Raw genomic sequence first — 16,096 nt, 5'->3', positions numbered from 1 at the left:
AATGACCTCTGGAGAGTGGATTCCTGAGCCATCAGATAAGGGTTATACTAGATAGACTTGTAAGAGTACCAGGAATTGAGCACTGGCTCTGGAGTCAAGAGGATGAGGGTTCAAATACTGCTTCTGATGTTTCTTATCTTTATGAACTTGGACAATCTCTTTGGCCCTCAGGTTCCTTATGTAAAGAAAGCCAGTTGGACTAAACAGCCAATAAGGCTTCCAGTTCTAAATATATTCTCTAATGACCTCCATATGAATGATCTATAGACATCACAATTCAAAATATCCCAAATGAAACTCATTATCTTCTCTTCCTTGACTTTTTGTTTTTGTTGTTCAGTCCTTTCAGCTGTGTCTGACTCTTCGTGACTCCCTTTGGGGTTTTCTCGGCAAAGATATTGGAATGCTTTGCTACTTCTCTAGCTCATTTTGCAGATGAGGAAACTAAAGCTAACAGGGTTAAATGACTTGCCCAGGGTCACACAGCTAGGAAGTGCCTAAGGCCAGATTTGAATTCAGGAAGATGAGTCTCCTGAGCCATCTAGCTGCTTAAATCTATCCTTCCTTTCAATATTTCTATTTCTGTTAAATACACCATCATCCTTCAAAAGACAAGTTCAAAACTTCAGGGTCATCCTTGACTCTTCCTCCTTTCCCTTATCTCTTGTATCCCATCAGTTGTCTTTTTGCTGATTCTCCCTCTACAAAGTTTCTTACATGCACCTCCTTTTCGGAAAACCTTTCCTGATTCTTCTAGTTGTTGATGCTCTCTCCATGCTGAAACTATCCTAGATTTACTCATCTGTTTACATGTTGCCCTCCCTTCTAGAATGGAAGCTCCTTGAGGGTGGTGAATATTTAAGTTTTCATTTTTGTCTTTTCTATTTTCAGTACCTAACCCCAGTGTTTGCACAAAGCAGGCACTGGATAAAAGCTTGTCAAAGTGACTGAGCTGGGGCAAGTAGGTGGTTCAGTGGCTAGAGATGAAAAGTCCTGGGTTCAAATCTGACCTCAAATACACCTAATTTTGATAAGTCCAGCCCTTAACTCTTTTCTGCCTTAGAAATGACACTAAGGCAGAAGGCAAGGGTTAAAAAAAATCGAACTGAGTTAAGAAGATCTTAATAAGTGAGATGAAATTTAATTAAACAAATGTAAAAGTCCTAATTTGGGGTCAAAGATTAATTATACTGAATGAAGAAGATGGGGCTAGAAAGTAGTTCATGTAAAAAACAATGAAGAGTCAAAAGCTTGGAGTCAGCAGTGTGATGTGATAACTGAAACAGCTCATGGGATCTTAGATTGCATTAATAGAAATATAGTAGCCATAGCAAAGAAGCAGATAGTAATAATAACAATAACAACGATAATATCTAGCAGTTATGTAATGCTTTAAGGCTTATAAAGCATTTTGTAGATGCTAATTCATTTGCTCCACATAATGTCCTCATTTTATAGAAAAGAAAGCGAGACCTAGAGAGGTTAAACGATTTGTTGGGTGACCATGACCAGGTTCGGTCTAAGTTCCCAGCACATCAACAACTATCTTCTCACCTTTGGCATCAAAGCACTGGGATAGCCAATACTTCCCAAATACAACATCCATCCTCTCGCCATGTCGACAGACAAAGAGGCATCGCTTCTGGGGGCCAGGCTGGCTGTTGACTCGCAGGGGCTGTTCGGGGAGAAAAACAAAGTAAACAAGTGGGAAGTAGTCTAGTACTTGGAGGTAGCATAGTAAATTACAAAGACTGCTGAACTTGGAGGAGTCACAAGAGCTGAGTTCAAATCCCAGCTTTGCCAATATGAATTTTGTGACCTTGGGTAAATCACTTAACTTCTCCAAGGTTCGGTTTTCTCACCTGTAAAGAAGGGCTTGAATGAGAGTGCCATTAGGGTCCCTTTTAGCTTTAGATCTCTGATTTTGTGATAAACAGAGGAGAAAGCTCTGGTATAGGTGAGGCAATAGGATTATTATTCTAATTGGCAAATGATCATGAAGCTCTATGGTTATTTGATTTAATGCTTGGATCTAAGAAGCTAAGGAGTCAGCCGGTTAACAAACATTGCCTATTAAACATTGTACTTAATGCCAGGAACCATGCTAAGCAATGGGGAGTAAGTTTGGGAGACTCAAATCCAAAATAAAGAGGGGAAAAAGTTGTCTTTGCCCTCAAGAAGCTTATATGCCTAGTGGGGGAGAAAAAAATGTATGAAACTAGTTAGTGGTGGGATAATTACATTATTTGGTGGTAGAAGTCCTCAGGGAGCAGGACTTCCATTATTACAGAAGTGACAGCTTATATAGAGTACACCACCCATCTAGAGGACCACGGCAGCCTCCAGAGTCTTCACTCTGACCCTATGTGCCTAGAATGGCTATCTTTAGCCCCTGTGTTACTGTGCTGATCACAGGATTTTAGAAGAAACCTCATCGCTTATCCAATGTAAGGCTCTAATTCTGCAGATAAGAAAACTGCAGCCTATGGAGATTAAGGGCTAGAGGAAGAGCTTAGGGTGAAGCTGGAACCTTTGGCTGCAAATGTAGTGCTCTCTCTGCTGACCTTCTCATATCCTATAGCTACACTGGCTCCCTATTGCTTTTTGTGCCCAACTGAAACCCTCTGGCATATAGGCTCCAAAAGCCTTTGTTTGACCCAGCAGCTGTTCTTCTTAAACAGTGGCAACAGAGGGAGAAAACTTGCCATTTTATACATGTCCTGACTCTGGTTTCCTGATTTAAACTGAGTTCTAGCTGGATGAAGCAGTTCTCTCTCACTCTCTCTATATATATGGTTATATACGTGGGTATCAGTTAAAATGTGGTCCTTCTCCATCTAGCTGGGTCCCTCCTGAGCTTAAAAACCTGGTTCTGAATACATTGACAGAGTAAGGGATAATGAGAAGACCTGGATTGGAGTCTCCCAAATTTACCAACTCCATGACCAGGGAAAGTCATACCTCTCTAAGCCTTGGTTTCCTCCTTTGTAAAATGAGGGAACAGTTCCTGCTTTGCCTAATTTACAAGGACATGAGTTACAAACTAGATAAATAGAAGTGGAAAGGCTTTAAAAAGTGACATTATCCGGGGACAGCTGGGTGGCTCAGTGGATTGAGTGCCAGGCCCAGAGAGTAAGGGTATTAAAAAAAAAGAATTAACTATTGGGGGCACCTAAGTAGATCAGTGGATAGAAAGCTATGCCTAGAAATGGGAGGTCCTGGGTTAAATTCTGGCCTCAGACACTTCCTAGCTGTGTGACCCTGGGCAAGTCACTTAACCCCTTTTTGCCTAGCCCTTACCACTCTTCTGCTTTGGAACTAATATTACTTTTTAATATTAATTGTTAATTAATATTGCTTATTATTAATTATTTATATATAATATACAAATAATATATAATAAATATATAATGTATAGCATATAATAGAAATAAATATGTAAATAATGGAATTCATTATTAATTAACATTACTTTTTAAATATTAATTATTAATTAAAACTAATTAATGATTCTAAGATGGAAGGTAAGGGCTTAAAAATAAATAAATAAATGCGAAAAAAAGAAAGAAAAAGTGACAACATTTCTTTCTGGAAACTCACCCTAATTAACCCCACTTCAATCCAATGCCACGTTCACTCAAGTATGTATCCTTTGAGCTTATGAGACTGGGAGACAGAGACAGACAGAGAGACAGACTCAAAGGTACAGAGAGACACTAGAGAGAAACAAAGGAAAGAGACAGATATGGGAGACACCAAGACACAGAGACACAATGAGGCAAAGACAGATGATAGTGAGACAAAAAAACAAAGACAGAGGAGAGAATCAGAGATGAAGAAAGAGTGAGAGAGAGAAGAGAAAGAGAGCAGAAGAGAAAGAGAAGGAAGGAAGGAGGGAGAGAGAGCAAGAAGAAGAGAGAGAAAGACAGGGAAAGAGGGGAAGCTATGTAGCTCAGTAAATTGAGAGCCAGTCTAGAAATGGGAAGTCCTAGGTTCAAATTTAGCCTCGGACACTTCTTAGCTGTGTGATCCTGGGCAAGTCACTTAACACCCATTGCCTAGCTCTTACCATTCTTCTGTCTTGGAACCAATACATAGTATGGATTCTAAGACAGAAGGTAAGGGTTTTTGTTTTTTCTTTAAAGAAAGACAGGAAGGGAGAGAGAGAGGAAAAGAGGGAAAGAGGGAAAGACAGAGGGGTGAAAGGGGAAAGAAAAAAGAAGAGAAAGAAAGGAAGAGAGAACGAGAACACTGTCTTTTTCAATCGGTTGCAATTTCTAAGTGCTTCGTTCACATTCCCTTCCTTTTTTTGCCCCCATAGTCCTTTATGCTCAGCACAGAGTGGGATATTCAGCATTCTCTAACTATAGACATGTTAGTGTCCCTCCCCAAAAAAGCTCCAAGGAGGGCTGCTGATATCTGTTTATATTACTCAGGTCTAATTTCTAGCCTGACCAACTGGTGATTCTTTAATCACTGAGTGGAGGTTCCTAGCCCTTCCTTCTGCTCTCCCTATTTGAAATAGCTATTCCCAATGTGCTAACCCTGACTGGAACATCGCCTTTGCTGGCAGCCCTATGTGTTCATTTCCAGCAAATGAACCTGAATTGTTGAATTGTGTAGGGAGTGGTAGGGTTTTCTCCAGCTCTGTTTCCCACTATTCACTTATAAGAACTCTCTCATCAAGCCAAAATGATATATTCACTCTTCCCAGTTTCCACCTTAGATTATTCATTTTTTTCTGACTTTGTTCAAATCACTGTTCACCCCCCTTAAAATATCTGTCTTCAAGAAAATTCTCCCCATTTGTCTCCTCAGCCCTTCCAAGAAGTTTTCTTACCACCCCGGTCTACAGAGATAGCCCCGTTCTCTAATTTCTGATAGTATCTATTGTCTGTATCATTCATTCGGCACTTCAATTGCACACTGGGTAGTTTAAGAGGTTGTGTCTTATACACAGATGCCTTCATTTTCCCAGCTAGAGAGTAAACTCCTTGTGGGCATTAAGAAAACATGTCTCAGCCTTCTTTCTCTTCTCCCAAACTACCCAACGATATGTAGTAGATTATTAGTGGATTTGGGAATCAGACCAGGGTTCAAATGTCTCTGCAGACATTTACTCATTATTTGAACACAGGTCAATTACTTCCCTTAGAAACCTAGTTTCCTGACCTATAAATCAGAGTTTGGAGGAATTAAATTTGTGTGACCCTGGGCAAGTCACTGAATACTGTTTGCCTCCGTTTCTTCTGTTAAAACAAACTGGGAAAGGAAACGGCAAACCACTCTAGTATTTTTGCTAAGAAAATCCCAAATGAGTCAAAAATATCTAAAAACAACTAACCTGAAGCTCAACCTCAAGGGTTGCTTGAGAAACATGCTTGGTAAACATTAAAGGAACAGGGACTGGATTCATCATTTTATTGGTGAAGGGATCTTCCAGTATGGAACCTCCTCTACTGTTGCAGTACCACTGCTGGTACCTTCCCTGCCTCTTATACTCTTGGGGGGTTGCCACGACTCAGCAGAAGTCAAACAGCCAGTGAGTGTAAGGAGCCAGATTTGAATGCAGCTCTTTGTGGCTCCAAGGCCAGCTTTCTAACTCCCTATACCAAGCTGCCTCATTAGCACTATATTCATAGTAGTGACGTTGTCTAAGATGTGCCTAGGAAGAACCTGGCGTTTGAACGAGTGTTGGAATCTTCCCAGTTATTACTGGTTGAACTTACTTGCATGGGCTGGCAGATGATGGTGAGGGGAGACGTATCCCCTGGGCCCTGCTCCTCCTGCTGCCGCCTCTCCAAAATGCCATCGCTGAACATGAGTGAGCTGGAGGACGATGATGTACTCAGAATTGAATAGGAACTACAGAGAAAAGGACAGGAAGATATAAAAACTATTGGTACCATGAACAATAGGCCATTTGTTCTCTAGCCTTAAGGATGGAAAAGAATATGAGCATTAACGTGAAAAAAAACATGGGTGGCAGCGATGGTGGTGGCAAATGGTAAAGGGGGGGGGGGAGGCTATGGCATCCAGACTCCTTGGAAAGAATTACCTTACCTATTTTGAAGAGCCAAATAGTTAATAAATTAAGGGTTAAATAGATTTACTTGTGTATGAATCCAACTGGAAGCCCCCTCTGGGCAGGGATGGGGTCCATCATTTGTAGATTTGGTACAGTGTCACTGGCTTGACTGGCATCACTTACATATATAGATATAATGCCATAGCAATTATATGTCATTGTTTCCAGCTATTCCCTCAGTTGAAAAGAAATAAACTATTCCTGCTGTTAATTGTATTGTCCATAGTAATTTTCACAGGAAGGGAGGTTTTCTTGTATCTCCACCCACTTTTCTTCATTTCTCCAGTCATGGAAACCTTGGAACTACTTGCCTCCTCTCTCCTATCCTCTTCCTCCTCTCTAATCATGCACCCAAAAGGGATAATCAAATGGAGAAGCATTTCAAAGGGAATGGATCATCCTTACCATATGTGAAGGGACAGAGCCAAGAACCTCCATATGAAGCTTAATGAAGGACTGTCAGAGCCTAACCGGAGTTACACTAAGGAGGCAGCCAAGTCCAGCCCCTCTCTCAACATTAAATGCTATTTTGAATTAGCAAGCTGTGAAGGTGGTCATAAGTATGGCCATTTAATTTTGGTTGTTGGATAAATCCAATGAAACATATTCTCTGGCTTCTTTGGGCATCCTGAAAGGAAGTACTGGATGTATGTGTTACACAGATTGTTCTAAATAAAGGTTTTTCTTTGAGGTGTTCCTGCTACTGATAAGAACAATAGCCATCACTGCAATCAAACAAATGCCTGGGCTCTATCAATGCCACCTAATGTATGACCAGAGCCCCCTTTTTCTGACAGAAATCTGCCTCCTCCTCCTAATGACCCTTTATAATACTGCTCCCACCCCTAAAGGTAGAGAGAAGCCAGCCTCCCTTCCCTCCCCGTGTCTCATAGCTTTGGGGGTCTGAAATGATGGGATTTGTGGAATCATGTAGCTGCATCTTGCTGGTTTGTGCCTCCCCACTTCTCAGCTCAATTAGGGCTTTGAAGAGATCGACCAACTTCCTTCCCTGCTTCCCACATTTCACTGACAGAAACACTGTCAGCTTCCTCAGCTGTCATGCAACAAAAGGGATGTGATTCATTCTGATTTAGGGCTGTCAGTAGCAATAAGGCAACAGTCAGGAACTGTATTTTGAAAGCGGCATTGAGACCACATCATCTGCTTAAGGACCATAGTTATACCAGTTCCTCTCCAAGGATAACTTGGTTTGCAAATATGGCCCAAGACTGTCCAGCTTAGCCCACTCAGCTCATTTGGCAAATCTATACTATGAGGATCAATCAACAATTGGGAAAACCAGAAACAGCAGAGTGCTCAAGTCCTGAGGACATGTTTTCTCAAGAATGGTGAAGAGAACTTTGAAGAGGGTAGAGAAAACTGGAAGATAGGAGGGATGAGAGAGAGAAATATATAGACAGAAAAAGGGAGAGAGTGAGAGAGTGAGAAAGAGAAAAACAGACAGAGTCAGAGAGAATGAGAAAAACAATGAGAGAGAGAGAGAGAGAGAGAGAGAGAGAGAAGGAATTCTGATGTTCTCATAATAGTGGTAACATGATATTTGCCAGAGACCAAGTAGTGGGTCATGGAAGAATGGAAGAATAATCCATTTATTCCAATAATTTCAAACATACTTCCCAGGTGAGACACCACTGCTAATCTTTCCTTAGAAAATAGGGACTGTAATTCACACAACTCCCTACAATCTGACAATCCAATCATTTTATATTCACTCAGGCTTATTTCCAAGCTCTAGTTAATGCAAAAGCCACTTTAAATATGAAAGAGAGAAAAAGAAAGAGAACAAGAGGGAGAGAGAAAGAATGAGACAGAAAGAGCATGAAGAAAAGAGAGAGAGAGAGAAAGGAAGGGAGACAATGAGACTGTGTGTGTATATAAAATGAGTTTTAAGGAATGTGCACAGAGTCCCCTTTCCTTACTGACCCATATTTTTCTCTCAGTTAGCAGGAAAGAATTCTATGAGTTTTGCTTCACATGCCAAAGATGCTTAGCTGTCAGAACCTATTAACTTCAATCTGAACTTATGGAGAGGAAAAGGATGTGGGCTAGAAGAGAGATTAGAAAATATTCCTGACTATATTTGTGACTTATGTTCCTAAAGGTAATCAAGGAAAGGGAGTTTCTTGTCTTTTCTTTTCCCAGACAAAATACTGGCTGGAATTACTCTTTAATAGTTAATAATAATAATAATGATAAAGTCAGCCACTATGTGTTGGCATGATGTAGAGCACAGGTCTGACTAAGAAGGAAGAAAGGCAAACCAGCCCCCTCCCTCTGGCAGGATGCCTGGGAATACAAGACAGGCAAGCCTGAGAGAACCGAGGAAACACTAGCTTTCACTCTTGGACAACTGAGTAGGGAAAGAATCATTTGGTCTTTTTCTCTTTTAGATGAATTGAGGGGATCAATAGAGGCTACCAAGAAAATCAGACTTAGCTAGGGATGGGCAGAGGGAATAATTCAGAGAACAACCAGGTGTAGAGAATGTCACACTATATTGCGGTCAATGACTGCCACCATGATAATAGATAAAGGACTTGCAATTGGAGTTGGCAAAATCTAGGGTCAAACATCAACGTAGACACTATCAGCTGTGTGACCCTGCACAAAGTCACTTAACTTCCTTCTCTGAACCTTCCTTATACATAAAGTAGGAATAATAATAGTCCCTACTTCACAAGACTGCTGTGAAGATCACATAAGGTATTACCTGTAAAATGTTTGTGAAAGGACTCAAGAAATGTGAACTAATATTATTACTGACTAGGCAAGGGAGAGGCTTGCCTGGCCTGCTTTGTGGAAGTCCTATAACAATAACTACAACAGTAATAATAACCCATGATGGTTTTTGAAGGGTTTTTACATGTTATTTTAACTGATCCTTAGAACAACCCTGTGAGAAAGGTACTATTTTTAATCTCCATTTTATACCTAAGGAAACTTAGGTAGTTAAGTGAGCTGTCCAGGGGCACAAAACTAGTATCTGAAATAGGATTTGAACTCAAATCTTCCTAACTCCACATCCAGCACTCTATATTGTACAAAAATCTAGCTATTTTCTACACAACCTTATAGCATACTATGTAGAAGATTCTGGGCATTTAGCAGGAGGGCTGATAGGGCAGGAATCCCAAACTAGTAAAAACCAGGGGCATTAGGCTCCCTCTCAAATGATACTTCACAATAGGTATAATAGTAATAAAAATAGTAGTTAATATTTGCATGGCACTTACTACGTGCTTTACAAACATTCACTCATCTCATCTTCTCAAACCCTGTGACGTCGGTGTTATTATTTTCATTTTTACAGATAAGGAAACTATGGCAAACAGAGGCTAAAGTGACTTGTCTAGGGTCCAGTAGCTAATAAGCATCCCATTTGAACTTGGCTCTTCCTGAATCCAGGGTCAGCGCTCTATCCACTGTGCCACCCAGCTGCCCCGTGCTTCCCCCTCTCTAGATCCTGGCTCCAGACCCAAATGGTAGACTTGGATAACCATTTGTATCTGATAATGGGAGTTGTACATGGTGGGATGGAGCTGCCCACCTTCCCCCCTTCCCAAGCTGTGGGCAGTTATCCAGAAGCCTGGGCACCCCCATGTGTTTAAAAAAAACACCCTGACTCGGCCCTGTTGCCCCTTCCCAGTGCTGTGTGATCATTCTGCATTAGGAAGATTAACCATAAAGAGCAGCATCCCCCTCCGAAGCTGCTTACCCATGGAATATCCAGGTACTGCATTCATCCGCCTTGGTAATGTAATTCTCAGGCAGGAGCCCGGAGCAGCCAGTAGTGAGGGACGTGCCGTAGATCCAGCCCTCGCTGGTACTTGTCTGCTCCATGGGAGACATGAAAATGAAGTCTCCAGGAACCAGCTCCAGCTCGTCGTCGTTTTGCGGGGTGTAGGGATAGATCACCTGTAACGTCTGAGGAAGAGAAGGAAGGAGCCGCTCCCGTAAAACGCTCGCCGAGCAGGCAAGTGCTTTATCCTGTCCTAATGGGTATTCAGATACATTTTACGCCTTTACCAGAAATAATCACAAAAGATCCTCAGGTTTCAAGTAGATCCTGTGGTTTCCTATTATCTCCGAAATGAAATGTGGACTCCTATATTTAGCTTTACAAAAAAATTTCACTCAAAAGCACATTGTTCCAAGAATCACACCAATGAATAGAAAAGGATGAGCATATATATTATAAAGGATGAGTATATATGCATATATACTCATCCTTTTCTATTCATTGGTGTGTATATATACACACACATATATGTACATATATACATACACACACACACACACACTTATATATGTGTAATTGATTGGTATCCAACTCTAATACAAATGGAGCCACTATACCCAAACATAAGGATCTCTTTGTTTTGTTTTGTTTGTTTGTTTTTTTTTAAACCCTTGTACTTCGGTGTATTGTCTCATAGGTGGAAGATTGGTAAGGGTGGGCAATGGGGGTCAAGTGACTTGCCCAGGATCACACAGCTGGGAAGTGGCTGAGGCCGGGTTTGAACCTAGGACCTCCCGTCTCTAGGCCTGGCTCTCACTCCACTGAGCTACCCAGCTGCCCACCATAAGGATCTCTTTGGAAGCAAACTGACTTACAAAACCACATAGTAACATTATCTATGTTCTATTGTATTTTTATTTATCTTATTAAATATTTCCCAATTTCATCTTAACCTGGTCTGAGCCCTTGAGATCCTTGTGGGAGGGCCTCTATGTATTTGACACCTCTGATCTAGACTCAAGAAAATAGTGAAGAAAATGTTAATAACATAGATTAAACTTAAAAGTGTGTCCTGTATACATTTTGTTGTAGATCTAGTTGTTAAAATATTTATGCCACCGCCCCCTCCTCACGGAAACCCCTCTTCCTACAGGATGCAGCCCAAAGCCCTCATCCCCAACTTTTATGATCTTCACTCTCAAACCACCTTGTACTTCACTACTTCGTACTCATCTTTATATTTCTTTTTATATGCATGTATTATGTCCTTGTGGTCTCCCCTCTAGATGTAAGATACTTGTTATTTTATTTATTATATTTATCTCTCACATAGTAGATGATTAATTCTTATCAATCAATTGACTGATCTAAAAAATAATCCATATATATCCTTTGGAAATGGATTTTGGCCAGATGCTGACTGGCTGGTCCAGATGAACTCCTTAGAACTGACTAAATAGAGACTGTTTCATTTCTTGTTTTATATCCTCAGGGCTTAACATGGTGCCTGGCACAGAGTAAATCCTTGTTGACTGAATGATTGACTTCTCCCATGAGGGATGAGATTTCATTTTTGGATCAGCATCTAAATACACCAGAAGCGTTTTAGGAAACTTTGCCTTGCAAACAAATTTGGATCTAGTCACCCACTGTCCCATCTGCTAGTGTAGGCACTGATGTGAATTTCTTCCCCCCCAACCCCCCAGGGAAAGTCTTTTTTCTTTGTAAAGCCCAATTGAGCCAGATGGAAAGAATCTGTGTGAGGGTCTATGTCAGTGATTCCCAAAGTGGGCGCCACCGCCCCCTGGTGGGTGCTGTAGCGATCCAGGAAGGCGGTGATGGCTACAGGTGCATTTATCTTTCCTATTAATTGCTATTAAAAATTTAAAGAATTAATTTCCAGGGGCGCTAAGTAATAATTTTCTGGAAAGGGGGCGGTAGGCCAAAAAAAGTTTGAGAACCACTGATCTATGTCTTCCAACGGGAGGGCACTGAATCCAAAGGACAAATACTAGAGCTAGAAAGAACCTTAGTCTAAAAACTCTCTTGCCATACAGAGATGATGTTTATAAGCTTTTGTAAACTTTTTTATTTATATAGCAAAAGTGCTAGATGAATGCTTATTACCACTATTGTTATTTTTGTTGTTGTTATTATTGTTACAGGTGATGAAATGAAAGCCTAGAAAGTTTATTCTTGTCCATGGTCACATCTCCCAGTAAAAGGCTTTCAGAACTAGAATACAGATTTCCTAATTCCTTTGTTGCTGTTGTTCAGTCACTTCAGGCACTACCCCATTTGGGGTTTTCTTGGCAAAGATACTGGGAGTGGTTTGCCATTTCCTTTTCCAGCTCATTTTACAGATGAGGAAACTGAGGCAAACTGGTTTAAGTGCCTTAGCCAGGATCACCTAGCTAGTATCTGAGGCCAGATTTGAACTTAGGAAGATGAGTCTTCTTGATTCCAGGGCTCATATTGTGTATCTACTGAGCCACCAGCTGCCCTAACTCCCAGGTCAATATTTTCCCCATTCCATCATACAGAGAACTTCTTTCTCCTCAGGTTAGAATGTTTGTTCTAGATACCTCGACTCCTCTGGCATCTATGCTGGGTGAACCTGTGAGCTGGTCATTCAGTGGGGGGAGAGTTGAGAAGTTAAGACTAATCAGCCAGGGACAGCTGGGTGGCTCAGTGGATTGGGAGCCAGGCCTAGAGAAGGGAGGTCCTAGGTTCAAATCTGACCTCAGACACTTCCCAGCTGTGTGACCCTGGGCAAGTCACTTAACCTACCATTGCCTAGCCCTTACTGCTCTTCTACCTTGGGATCCAATACACAGTATTGATTCTAAGAAGCATAAGAGTTTAAGAAAAAAAAAAAGGCTAGTCAGCCAAGGGAAGTCACAGTCTCTTTTTGGAGATGTCTAAGCAAAAAAAAATAGTTAAAGTAGGTCCCTGCCAGGCGGCAGAGGGGACCCATAAATTACCTTTCGAGGCCCCTTGCAATAGCTGATCAGTCCTTCTTAACTTTACTTATTAGGGCCCATCCACTCCCTTCTCCTAGCTCTCCACTCTCCCTGACTCCCAAGCCTGGCTTCTTTCCCAAATACCGCCACCACCTCCTCTCCGCAAAAGCTCTATTCTTCGAATTTGTGAAACGGATTACAAACAACATCATAAGGCATTTCTCTTAATCACAGGGATGGATGCATGCATGATGAATCCACCAAAAAGAACATTCCTTTCCCTGGAACAGGGCAGAGGGAGAAGCATGCCCAGGCTAGAGTTCTTCCCGGAATTCAAGGATTCTACAGCTGAGAAGGACCTGAGAAGTCACTGGGATGACCCCACCACCCCCACCACCCCCTACCACCACCATTCTACAATAGGAAACAGAGGCTCAGAAAACAAGGGACTTGCCCAATGTCACCTAGACAGTGAATGGTAGTGCTGGGATTCCAACTCGGGTCTCTTGAAGTGTAAATTCAGTTCTATTTCCAATATACTACACTGCCTCCAGGAGCAAATACAAAATGCTCTGGTATTTTGAAAGTCCTTCATACCTGAACCCCCTTTTACCTTTCCATCTTCTTCTACTCTATTCCCGACCACCTATTCTTTGATCCTGTAACTCTAACCTCCTTCCTGGCTGTCCCACAAAAAAGAAACGCTGTTTCTCAGCTCCAGACATTCCCTCTGGCTGTCTCCCATTTCTAGCACACTCCCCCTCCTCTGTTCCAACTACAGAGCTCCCTGGCTTATTTTTTTTTAACCCATACCTTCTGTCTTAGAATCAATACTAAATTTTGGTTTCGAGGCAGCAGAAGAGTAAGGGCTAGGCAATGAGGGTTAGGTGACTCGCCCAGGGTCACACAGCCAGGGAGTGTCTGTCCCTAGCTTCTTTTAAGTCACCACTAGAACCCCACATTCTGCAGGAAGTCTTTTTCAACTCCTCTAAATTCCAGTGCCTTCTTTCTGTTAATTGTTTCTTATCTACTCTGTAGGTAGCTTAATTTGTAGATATTTGTTTGCATGTTGTCTCTTCCATTAGATTGCAAGCTCCTGGAGGACAGAACCTGTCTTTTGCTCTTTTTCTATTCCTACTGCTTAGCACAGTGCCTGACACAGAGTAGGTGCGTAATAAATGTTTACTGAATTGAACAGAAGCTAATTTGAACTCAGACCTGATATTAGATCCAACTATCTCTCCATGGTCCCACAGTACAGGGTAGAGAAGCAAGTGCCTAGCTTTGCTTTATGTTGTTTTACACTAAGATAACTTTTCTTTCTTTTTTTTTAAACAAATGAACCCATTTATTCAAGTCAATAGCAAATAGGAACAGATGAGAATATGCCAAACAATACAAAGAGTGAATATATACTGAAAATAAGATATCTCAGCTCATCTAAGAGAAAGAGAGAAAGAATCTTAAGTCTCAAAGAGGAAATTTCCTGAAGTACCTAATGTAGTAAGTTGGAAAAAAAGGGATATAATCTAGAATCTATATTAGTGGTTCCTAAACTTTTTTGGCCTACCCCCCCCTTTCCGGAAAAAATATTACTTAGCAACCCCTGTCACATACTATCACTGCCCCCTTACAGTTATTCAACACCCCCAAATGCACCTGTGGCCATCACTGCTCCCCTAGATCGCTGCAGCACCCACCAGGGGGTGGTGGCACCCACTTTGGGAATCACTGATCTAGATGCTGACTTCTCTACATATTGACTTCTTTTTTTTCTCCTTTCTATCCCTTCATGGACCAATATTAGAGAAAATCTGGAAATGCTTGTAAGATATCTTTTCTTTTCTTTTCTTTTCTAACCCTTTACTTCTGTCTCAGAAGTGTATTGGTTCCAAGGCAGAAGAGCAGTAAGTGCTAGGCAATGGGGGTTAAGTGACTTGCCCATCTGGGAAGGGTCTGAGGCCAGATGTGAACCCAGGACCTCTCATCTCTGGCCTCTGTACCACCTAGCTGCCCCCTCTATTTTCTGTTAATATGTATGTTCCTTGAATCCTCCACTAAATTGAATGCTTCCCCAATAGATTAAACTTTGGTTAAGTTACAGTTTGTTAAATGTCTGTCATCTCTCTGTAAAGGCTAGCTATGGTTCTGTGTAGAGTTGCTGAGATGGACCAGATCATCTTTTAACCTTTGTAGCTCTCAACCGCTATAGACACAGCCAAATCCACCAGAGTCCCAACAGACCTGATAAAATGAAAAGTCTTGCCCAGAATGATGATAGTATCACCGTCTACACCTGGTGAACCTACATGCAAATAGAAGAGAGACCCTTGGTTTGAATCTCACCTCAGATAGTTACTAGCTATGTCTCCTTGGTCAAATCCCTTAACTTCCAAGAATTTCGATTTCTTTATCTATAAAATGGGCATAATAATAGCATCCACCTCACATAGTTGTTGTAGCAGATGAGTTAAATTTTATATTATTATTCTTTAAAAAAAACTTACTTTCTGTCTTAGACTCAGTACCAATTGTCAGTTCCAAGGCAGAAGAGCAGTAAGGGTAGGCAATGGGGGTCAAGTGACTTGCCCAGGGTCATACAGCTAGGAAGTGTCTGAGGCCAAATTTGAAACCAGGACCTCTTGTCTCTAGGCCTAGCTCTGTATCCACTGAGCCACCCAGCTACCCTAGTATTATTATTATTATTATTATTATTAAAAATTGAGAGACTACTTTCATTCACCTCTTATAGGAAGTTTTTCCTTTCCCCTCCAGTTCTCAGTGCCCTCTCCCTTCCCTAAATCTTTTGGCTTTATTCATCTGTTTTCATATTGCTCCTCTTCACCCCCCACCTAAGTTCCTTTGGGCAGGGGTTGTTTTTATTTCTTCCTTGCATTTATATCCCCAGCATATAGCTCAGTAACTTCCACATAATAGGTGCTTATAATAAATGCTTTTGGATTGAATTGGATTTGAGACTCAAACACAGAACTCCCCTGGCCTTTTTGAGTTGTGCCTTGGATGACTCAGTTCCTTTCTCTGACTGTCTCATTAACACAATCCAGAGAGAGATAGAGATAGAGATAGAGATAGAGATAGAGATAGAGAGAGAGAGAGAGAGAGAGAGAGAGAGAGAGAGAGAGAGAAGGAGAGAAAGAGGAGAAAGAAAGAGAATGAGAAGGAGAGAGAAAGAGAGGGAGAGAGGAAGAAAAAGAAGGAGAGGGAGGGAGGGAGGGAGGGAGGGAAGGAGAGAGAGAGAGAGAGAGAGAGAGAGAGATAAGGAGG

At 41.4% G+C, this 16,096-nt stretch overlaps 1 protein-coding gene across 2 annotated transcripts in view; it reads right to left on the bottom strand.

The window, feature by feature from the left end:
* The window catches only part of UBASH3B (ubiquitin associated and SH3 domain containing B), a 185,631-nt gene that overhangs the window by 19,920 nt on the left and 149,615 nt on the right, over window positions 1-16,096 (bottom strand). For both annotated transcript variants that reach the window (XM_044669647.1, XM_044669648.1), the window contains exons 6-8: window positions 9,825-10,033; window positions 5,730-5,865; window positions 1,555-1,675 (exon numbers count right to left, since the gene is read on the bottom strand). In XM_044669647.1, coding sequence (XP_044525582.1) covers window positions 1,555-1,675; window positions 5,730-5,865; window positions 9,825-10,033 — 466 coding nt within the window. The remainder of the gene's footprint in view (window positions 1-1,554; window positions 1,676-5,729; window positions 5,866-9,824; window positions 10,034-16,096) is intronic.

This window comes from Gracilinanus agilis, chromosome 3 (assembly GCF_016433145.1).
Source record: "Gracilinanus agilis isolate LMUSP501 chromosome 3, AgileGrace, whole genome shotgun sequence".
NCBI classification, from domain to species: Eukaryota; Metazoa; Chordata; class Mammalia; order Didelphimorphia; family Didelphidae; genus Gracilinanus; species Gracilinanus agilis.
The sequence above is the reverse complement of the archived record's forward strand: the minus strand, read 5'-3'. Positions and strand labels throughout refer to the sequence as shown.